A 10,018-nucleotide genomic window follows, 5' to 3' on the forward strand; every position below is an offset into this window, starting at 1 on the left:
GCCAGCTGGTGAGTTCTGGGGTTTTGTGGCGTCTGTTGCATCGTTTGGATCGTGGTGCCTTGACTTTGTTGCCGATTTCAGATGGTGTATTCCGCTGTCACAATGAGTAATTGCCTTATGTGTATTAGGCGTACGTACTGCAGTATGTTCGTACTGCCTACGGTGACACATATAATCTTGTTCGGCTTGTTGTCCCCGCCCGGTGTGCTAACATTTACCCAGCGTTTCGCCGAGTTAACTCTCCGGCACTCAGGTGTTTTTAAGTCTTGAGAAGAAATCGGTGGTGTTTGGCTTTCAGCCATGTACGCGTCATAGCCCTCATTCCCTCCGTGGAATTGTTGGGATTCGAACCAGAGTCGTCTGAAAGCAAATCTACTACTTCACCAACTAAGCTAATACTAATGTCTCGTCTAAATGTTTCCTTAAAGCGACTTTGGTGGCATTACCCAGATGTCCGAGATGACCAGCCAGTGTACACTCAGAAACACGCGCTGAGTGTTTCCCATTATGTGTTGCAAATGTTATCTGCCACTGGTCGGTTTCCTATAACCTGCTTCCATCTATGATCAACCTACAGAACTTCAAGTTCCCTCCTATCAACATCGAGAAGCCTATGGGCAGTCTGATTGACAACGTAACCCAAGCCATCGCACTTTTACTCGCGAAGAAGACCGATGTGACACTATGGATGGACGATATCCGGAGCAATATACAGCAGATCAGGATGAATGCAGAAACCCTACTGTCAAACCCAGGTAAGGTGTTCTCAAATCATTGCAAGAATGACCCGTTCATGTAAGCCGTCAACCATAATTGAACACGCTTGTTTTTTCGTTCGTGAAAGGTGGGCTGCTTCTTGTGTTTGTAGGTTTTCCTTGGCGGTCCGCAAAACGTTACGATGTGCTTGGCTATTGACACTGACCCATAAAGTTACAGTTGCGTAGGTGACTGATACAGTTTGTCTTTATCCATAAGAGCAAACTTCACTTTACGCTTCCTACCACATATATATTTATGCATGTTTATCCTGTGAGACCAGAAGGCGCATACTCACTCTCCGTCATTACCTCAATCATTTTACGTCTGCTTTCTATTTTTCCATGTTTATCCCCTTCTTCTATATTTATGGACTGATGAAGACTCACTAACTCGTCGGATCTCATCAATGTTCGTTTCGATAAGATATATTTGAATTATCTGCTCGATTGAAACACCTCTGGGCTCAATGCGTAAGTGTCCACTGCTCGACGCCTCGACGCTTCGACTGCTCGTCGCTCGACTTCTCGAAGGCTCGACTGCTTGACGCGTTAATCAATGCATTGGTTTCCGTTCTCCTTGCACTTAACAGGCGCTCGGGTGGGGATCTAATTTACCTCTCCCGAAGGTGTTTCAGCAATGGTTTCTGAACGGGGTAGCTGCAGTGTAGCTGTAGTGTAGTGTAGCTGCGAGGGTTGTAGCTGCGCCAAAATTCGTATAGAAGCCTACAACTGAATAGTAGATCGTCCGGCATAAAAATTTAATATATCTAGATGTGTCTTGCAAGCTCACTGACCTAGGGCAGGTCAAAGTCGGGTCATGATTTCAGCAAAAGCAATTTCTAGGGAATCGCTCAATCTGATCCAACAACGGAGTGCTAGACAAAGCCATGCATCTGATATAATTTATCAGGCAACACAACAATTGAATGCACAAATTAAATTGACCTAAGGACAGGTATGAAGGCCGGACTAAGGTCAAACTAAACTTGCTTTATTTCTCTGGGGCTTGCTGTACGGGGTAGTTTCTGGTGTTCATTTCGACTTTATTGATAACAGGGGGGCCGCATTAGACACCTTTCATAGACTTCTTGAAGGGCAGAATAGGTCACCGACCTAGAATGACCCAGGTCAATTTTTTTAGGAACATACTGCCTAGCGCGATCTATTTCGCTTACCCAAATGCAAAACCCAAAGCAGTCTTGTATGATTTTAATCACCATGACCTTCCAAAGGTCAAAAGGGGTCACTGACCTTAGCTGAGCATGTGATTTTGTGCTTATAACAGTTATTTATGTTCCAAGGGCGCTTTGTAGACCAACCTGAAATTTGAACTTATTAACTTGTCCCAAAGGTCATGACCCAAGAACCTCAAGCTTTGCCTTGAGCGAGTTCACGTGAAGGAACATACACCCTGTGAATTTAATCTCCCTAGCTCTCTTAGTTCCCGAGATCTCAGGGGGGTCAAAATGACCTTCCCTACCCGGGCGAAGGGTATCCAGCCGGTCACCCGGGCGCGTGTTAGGATTCCTCAGCGCGCGATGAACCGTCAACATCTCCATCCACGCTGGGCTTACCACAAACACCTTGCCTTGCCACAATGGTCGCCCTCGCCAACCATTTTGACGGGATTGTTGCCTTCGCACCAGACGTCCGGTCCATGCCGCAGACTACAGCGTGGACATGGCGTACATACTGGTGGTTCAACGCTTGCTGGTGCCGCACGCCAGCGCCGTGCACTCGACGCCTCTCGGCCTGCCCTCGGTGCACGTGCTGCTGAGATCTCCGCAGCGGTGCACCCTGCCCGCAGGCTGTCTCTGCCGCTCCACGGCCACCATGCGGGTTAGCGCCGGTCGCGGCTGCGTGAACCGCGCGGGGGGGGGGGGGGAGCGCTGGTGGAGCCGGCTCAGCATCTCGTACTGCCATGCGGTGGTGCTGGTGATGTGGGATCACTGGGGCGGTCGTGGCTGACAGTCAAAATGTTAGCATGCAGATTACTTCAGTGCACTCGCTGGGGTGCATTCAGCTGTGTTGCGTGCTCTTGGTAGCTCAGATTTGGAAAAATATTTCATTGCAGGCTATTCTGTATATAAATCGCAGTATTGGGCTATCGATCAGCGAGCCGCTGAATATAAAAGTTTCATGTGTACCAGTATGACTGTTTTCTTGCGGCGCCCAGACCACAGTGGGACAAAATTTTCATGTACGAACTATACGGATTTAGTTGCATGACTTATACCCAGCCCTCGGGCCTGATTTTCACGTCGTTCGCGATGTCTCCACGGGAATGTCGTCCTGGAATAGCCTGTACTTCACCATAATACCGTACGCACATGATGCGCAAGTGGCATTTCTGAGGAGTGATTTCGATTATGTGGAAACAGTAGCCAACAAACCACTTATACGCTACCGCTGCCGATGGCCGGACGAGTCACCCTTCAACACGCAGTCTCGCGGTCTCGCCTGCCCCCGTGTGGCCAGCAAGCGCACGGCCGGCCGCAAACCCGTCTGTGCCTACCCGGCAGGTGAACGCCGGAGGCCTGCTGCTGCAGACCGCCGCCTCGCCGGGCCAGACCTGGACCTTCCACGTGCGCGAGGCGCGCCTGGTGTTCACGGTCACGGCCGTGTCAGACAGCTACAGCACCAGGTGATGGCCTCCGTCCCCGTTCGGCAGGCGTCTGCGGCAGCTCCGGCGGGCTGCTGACGCTCGCGAGGTCGACGTTGTATGTTTAACGCTTTTCGCTGAGAGCGGCGGGTGGCGTCTTAGTCGGGATGCCAGCACAGCACCAGCACAGCACACCAGCACAGCACAGCACAAAATATGAACGCAGCACGCGAGGTGCCGACACTAGCGGACCCTGCTTTGAAGTCCGACTCGCTGGCAATGGCTCCGCCATGCCTCGGGCCAGTATCATCCCCTGAAAAGCGCTTTCAAGAGGTCTTTTGACTGTGAGCGGGGTCGTGTACCGAAGGGTCTCACGCAAACCATGGACAATTTAGCCGGGTGGACGATCCGGCGTTCAAAGCGCTTTCCAGAAGTTACTATATTTGCAACCGATGATGCAATCTATTTGTGCAGCTTTCGGGTCCAAGAAGCACATGACATTTAAAGTTGTGCTGTGTGAATTGTAAGACAAGCAGGTGAGTTTTGTAATAGACAGTTTTATTTATTTTTTTTTGGTTTGTCCTGCGTGATGAGAAAAAACAATAGATTTTTCCTCTCTATGGGATTAACCTAGCAAATGTGCAGATTTAAAATTCTAAAACAATGAGGCATATTGGTTGAGATCTGATCCAGATCTCGTCGCCCCGGTTTTCCAGTGAACAGACACCAGCATCTTCAACGGACAATCGCGTAACAAAGATGCGAGTCTATGTGAGCAGACAGTCCCGTGCTGTGTGTGCGAACGAGTGATCGACGCATTCCGGAGCTTTAGCGGTGCTGCGCTAACCGGCACGCGTCCAGCAGGTGTCAGACAGCGGAGCTAGTCAGTCTGACCGTCAGCAGCCGGCCGGCCGACGAGCCGGACGCCCACCCCACCCCGCACCCCGTCAGCAGCTGGGCGGCCGGCCATGTGACGGACGTGCGGCTGTACAGCTTCCGCGGCCGCGTCTACATGGTGGTCGGCTACGGCTTCGTCCGCGGCGGTGAGTATCGGGCGCGGCGGCGGCGGCTTCACACTGGCGGCCGTCGTGCGATCGCCTCGGATCTGGCGGGACCGGGTCTCTTCTCGTGGATTGGCGCGTGCTCTGATAGGTAGCCCCCAACCTTGTCTCGGCGCGACAGTTAACGGACAATGTGCGAATTGTAGCATCACAATTTTGAGGTGCATGTGTGGCCTGATGAGAGGATTAAATTCATCTGTGCAATCTTTCCTCGTGCTATCTTTCTGTCACGCGTTCTTTACCAGCTCGCGGTGTGATGTTGCAAGCCTTTTTGTCTGGTCGGCGCTTCCTGCCGTTGACCTGTTGCCAAACTACCCCAGTTTGACCCCATCCCGCGGATCATGGCCTGTGTGTCCGCCAGACACTCCCAGACACTCCCAGGCACTCCCAGATCAGTTTGGAACACCCTAACGCCGGGCAGACCTGACCTTGGCCGCGCCTGCCGCAGGGGGACCGGGTCGTTGCCCAGCCACGCAGGTGTTTGTGCTGCAGCCGGCCGGCTGGCTGGAGGTGCAGTCGCTGCCCGCCACAGTGCGTCTCCTCCCTCGACTTGACCCTGGTGGACGAGCTGCCGCACCTACTCGTCGTCAACAGGTGTTGTTCGCGGCGCCGGAGCGCTGGGGGTGACGTGGGGTCACGGCGTCTGCTACGGTGAAGCGTTTTGCCTCTCTCTGACGGGGCCGTCTGATTTGAAGTGGTGACTGGAGAGATTTTTTGCCGTCTGCCTTGACGAGGCATGACAACATTGCGATCATCTGTGATGTTTTTGGTTTTGTGTCGCTTTGCTATTGTTGCTGAATGTGTGCTATTTCCATTACAAACATGTGTGCTATTTCCAAAACAAACCATCATTAATGATTCCGTTTGTATTTTTCCGTGGGAGAGAATGCTGATGCACAAAGGGCAAAAGATAGGAAAAATTTTGCAATAGCTGGGAGACATGATGTCATTTCAGGTTCAGCCGCCAGCCGCTGTCTCTTCAAGGAGAAATCCAGCTATGGGTTTGGGATGCAGATCTCAACAAGGTGAGGTATTTGAATCAATGTGCACTTGCATTTCCCTCTCTGCGATTGGAAGTGCCACACATTGCGACCACTGTTGATGTGTTCTTCACCCTTTGGTAGCAACGTTTTGTTGTGTTTGTGGGTCGTCATTATCTTTGGTGGCTTCTGTCTGCATCAGTCCCCGTGTCCTGTCGTTCTGCAATTTTATTCAATCCCGGCCGAACTCCTCCAGCGTCCTCTTCTGACCGTCCACGTTAGACGTACTTAAACATATATGTGCATATATATATATATATATATATATATATATATATATATATATATATATATATATATATATATAGAAACAGACGGCCCGGCCGGGCCATAACTCTTCCCGCTGCCGGATCCTGCGCGACTCAAGGCGCTCGAGGCGGGTCAGTCATCTTACCTCCCAGGCATGCGATAATATAATGAAACACATCATTACATTACATCACCTTCATTACAGGTCAAGTCAAAAGCTCGTGTCACGGTATATTGATGAGACAAGTATTTGGAGTTGTTTGAACTTCAATTCGAAAACGTGACTTGTGTGAGTAGAAGTAAGATTGCCCCCCCCCCCCCCCCCGTCCGCCTCAAAAAGCCATAACAAGGGGTTTGACGCTGGTAATAGTATTAACTGAAATTGAGACGTGACCATCGCGTTTATACGAACATTTTACGTCCATATGCCCTGTTGCGAGACGTGACCGACATGACGTTCGGCAGTTTGTGGAGCGGAAGGTGCTGTACCACGCCGACATTCAAGCGGTGTTGTTCCTCCACGCGCACAGCAAGGTCTTTGTGGTGGTGGCTGATTTGGATGGTCTCACGGTAAGACGTTGTCATTACTATTTTCAACAGGCTATGGCTACACCGTGAGAACACATGCTTTACGCGCGAGGAGTGCCGTATGCCGCAATGGTGGGCTTAAAGGCAGTTCTTGTATTTCACGGATGATGACTCAAGTTGAGGAGCGTGTGCCCTGCTGCGCATCTCCCAGCGGGCAGTTTGTCGAGTTTGTCCTGGTGCGCATCTCCCAGCGGGCAGTTTGTGGAGTTTGTCCTGCTGCGCATCTCCCAGCGGGCAGTTTGTGGAGTTTGTCCTGCTGCACATCTCCCAGCGTCGGCCGTACCGCCACTGACTGTGTGCCATCGCCGCGTCAGCTGCTGGAGTACGTGCCCCGTCTGCGGACGTACATGGTGTGCCAGTACCTGGGCGAGGAGGGCGTGTCGGCGGTGACTTCGTTTGTGCTCGGCGCCGAGAGCTACCTGGTGGTCTTCTCGGCCAAACTGAACGAGATCGTGGTCTACTTGGTCACGCATCAGGTGAGAGAGCGATCACGCAGCTGCGGTGACGCGCGAGGGTCGTGATCGTGATGTCTTTTGGCGATCTGCCATCAGTACGTGCCTGCTGCCGTCGAACGCTGTCGTGATCGTGATGTCTTTTGGCGATCTGCCATCAGTACGTGCCTGCTACCGTCGAACGCTGTCGTGATCGTGTGGCCGTGACTGGCAGTGACCTCGCCGTCTTAATAAGGGGCAGAATCTGGCCATCTCCAGTTTATCCGCAATACGTTCACGCCATGAGAACGTGGTTTAGACGTAGATGAGGCAATTCGGTTTAGTTGCTAGACCTTCTGGATCTAGAGATGGATAAATGCTGCTAGTCCAGTTGTGATTGCGGCCTTCAGAACAGATCGGTGGTACAGGCCCGGCCATAACACACTCATATGCAGGGGAGGTAGGGCAGAAGTAAGGGCCTGGTTTTCCTCGATGAATGCTTTTTATAAGCTAAATGTAATCGTCTACCGTGCACGAAGCTGGTAGGAAATACAAAAATAGCTATGGAGATGTTGATGTGGGAGTGGCCATTGCCAAGTACACGTGAGATCGGAGCCAGGTGTGCGAACTGCTCTGCGTTCAACCAACACGCGAGCTGCGGGCAGTCGCGGACGGCGTCTCCGCCGCGGCATGGTGTGTGACGTCTGAGCGTGGGTTGGCGAAATGTGCGGCGGGCACGGCATGCGTGTCTCAGCTGAGCTAAGGGGTCACGAACCAAGAGATTTGCTGGTTCGTTCAATGCCTTACTGGCTTGTGAATTAAACGTCAGCTTGATATTCCTTGTAGCGGCTAACGCTATGGTGGTAAAGTCTCCAAAGGTCTTATGGTCTTGTCTGCCTTATGGTTGGTATGGCCGCCTGCTAGCTTTCAATTAATATAGTAATTGCTGATACTGATGTGTTGATTACTATATATTGTATATCATTTATGTTGTATCATATATGCTATATTTTATGTATTGCATTTTATATTTTGTATTACTGGTAAATTCATTGTTCCTCTCACTATAATTGTATTACTTTACGCAACTTTTGTTCTTTTTGGACTCACTTGGTCGGCACACCGAGCTCGCTCGACACTTTTGGGGTGCACTTGGCTCGTTCGCGTCAGAGCATGATTACATTGGTGTAGTTTTTCTTTGCCCATCGCGTGAGTGCAGTTTTTGTTTGCTTATCACATGAGCCTTGCTTTCCTGTGCTCATTTATCATATTATCATATCCTGGTTCATTACATTAGCTGATCACATTAGCCAATCGTCTTTTCGTACTCTGTCTGTGCAGAATCGTGCCCAGTCAGTCTCACGCGACCGCGTTTCGCTCAGCCTGCGGCTCAGTTGCGGTCTCGCCGAGTCTCCGTTCCGCTCAGCCCTGGTTCCGTCCAGCCTCAGTCCGCTCAGCTCAGTAGCATCCCTCTCAGTCCGCTCAGCTCAGTAGCATCCCTCTCAGTCCCGCTCAGCTCAGTAGCGTTCCTCTTAGTCCCGCTCAGCTCAGTAGCGTTCCTCTCAGTCCCGCTCACCTCAGCAGCGTCCCTCTCAGTCCCGCTCACCTCAGTAGCGTCCCTTTCAGTCCCGCTCACCTCAGTAACGTCCCTTTCAGTCCTGTTCAGCTAAGTAGCGTCCCTCTCGGTCCCGCTCACCTCAGTAGCGTCCCTCTTAGTCCCGTTCAGCTCAGTAGCGTCCCTCTCAGTCGCGCTCAGTCGTCCATGTCTTCAGTGTCGATCGCTCGCGCCCGCCGATGACGGCCGTGGCATGTGCCGTTCAGGAGGGGCTGGAGCGACACTGCCAGTACCCGGCTACCTCCGTCCGCTCGCTGGCCGTATACACGTGGCAGCTGCAGCTGTTCGTGGTGGCCGTGCACGAGCATGGCGTGCTCGTCTACGCCGTGGTGGTGCGGGGCCGCGTCAGCCTCGTCGCCACGTCTGGAGCCCGCCTGCCGCTGCTCGCCTGAGCACGAATGACGTCAGCCTGACGTCACTGTTGCTGCTTGACACGGCCACCTCGCTGGCGGCCCGCCCCGTCCCGAGTTCAACCGGTGACGTCATGGTCGTAACGTCGATGTCTTGTTCGGTGGTGGAAACGGGTGGGGGCGCCGCCGGATTGTTGTCAACGCGTTGTTAACCCTGTTATGAACGTCTAGCTGCGACGAGTTAAAATATAATTGTGACCAATGGATTAGTCAGGTGCGTGGAGTCGCATAGCTTGTTCAAAGACCGAAGGTTCCGGCGGTCTGAGAAGAGTAATACACGACAGCCACGGAAACGACAGCCACGGAAACGACAGCCAACGACAGCCACGGAAACGACAGCCACGGAAACGACAGCCACGGAAACGACAGCCACGGAAACGTTGCGGTCATGTCTGCGAAAGGGACGGAACGTCGTCAAAGCTGATCCGGACCTGGAAAACGAGAGCAACATCGAAAACCTACTTACATAAAGTATTTGCACAACATTTATTTACACGAATAGTGTTAATGCGGAGAATACCTACACGCGAAATATCGACACGTCAAAAGCGTTACGCAGAATGTCGGCAATATCTCCACGCAGGCTAACGAAAGAAGCGGACGCTAAATATCAATACGTTAGATTTAACAGGTAAAATGCTGACAAACAAAACATCCGCTGGGCAAATCAGTTGATCTAGCTGTTTGGTGCTCGGGCTCTGGTATATATAAAATATATGGATACGTTTACAAAACGTTGTCATAGTTAACTGCGTACTTATAGCACATGTCTAGAAGTGGAAAGCAATGCACTAAATTCATTGTAGCTAGTCTGAATTAGTCCCGAACCGTGTGCGCTCGATGCATCCAGTTGTGCTTTGCGCAACTCGCCCTGGGCTTTCTCTTGTCTGGCGCGGACTAAAGCGAAACGAGGGAATCTGGCTGGCGCGGACTAAAGCGAAACGAGGGAATCTGGCTGGCGCGGATTTAAGCGAAACGAGGGAATCTGGCTGGCGCGGACTAAAGCGAACGAGGGAATCATGCCTGGGCCGGACTAAAGCGAAACGAGGGAATCGGCTGCGCCGGAATTTAAGAAAACGAGGGAATCTCTGGCTTGCGCGGACTAAAGCGAAACGAGGAATCTGGCTGGCGCGGACTAAAGCGAAACGAGGGAATCTGGCTGGCGCGGACTAAAGCGAAACGAGGGAATCTGGCTGGCGCGGAATTAAGCGAACGAGGAATCTGGCTGGCGCGGACTAAAGCGAAACGAGGGATCTGGCTGCGC

The 10,018-nt window shown here is 52.0% G+C and overlaps 1 protein-coding gene across 1 annotated transcript; it reads left to right on the forward strand.

Moving 5' to 3' along the window:
- Positions 1–724: 724 nt before the first annotated feature.
- On the forward strand, positions 725–8,951 carry LOC119094138 (uncharacterized). Its single transcript, XM_037217212.1, has 9 exons — positions 725–755; positions 2,425–2,597; positions 3,281–3,402; positions 4,315–4,414; positions 4,870–5,015; positions 5,377–5,446; positions 6,176–6,280; positions 6,613–6,774; positions 8,551–8,951. Exons 1-9 carry the CDS (start codon positions 725–727, stop codon positions 8,734–8,736), a joined length of 1,095 nt encoding a protein of 364 aa, XP_037073107.1. The 3' UTR covers positions 8,737–8,951.
- Positions 8,952–10,018: the final 1,067 nt, after the last annotated feature.

This window comes from Pollicipes pollicipes, unplaced genomic scaffold, assembly GCF_011947565.3.
Source record: "Pollicipes pollicipes isolate AB1234 unplaced genomic scaffold, Ppol_2.1 Scaffold_4002;HRSCAF=4701_pilon_pilon_pilon, whole genome shotgun sequence".
NCBI classification, from domain to species: Eukaryota; Metazoa; Arthropoda; class Thecostraca; order Pollicipedomorpha; family Pollicipedidae; genus Pollicipes; species Pollicipes pollicipes.

Excerpts from the sequence above, each read along its gene's own strand:
- LOC119094138 (XM_037217212.1), top strand. The coding sequence starts at position 725 with ATGAATGCAGAAACCCTACTGTCAAACCCAG. Across the intron at positions 3,403-4,314 it reads TCAGACAGCTACAGCACCAG|CTGGGCGGCCGGCCATGTGA; the intron begins GTGATGGCCTCC and ends CCCCGTCAGCAG. Across the intron at positions 6,775-8,550 it reads TCTACTTGGTCACGCATCAG|GAGGGGCTGGAGCGACACTG; the intron begins GTGAGAGAGCGA and ends TGTGCCGTTCAG.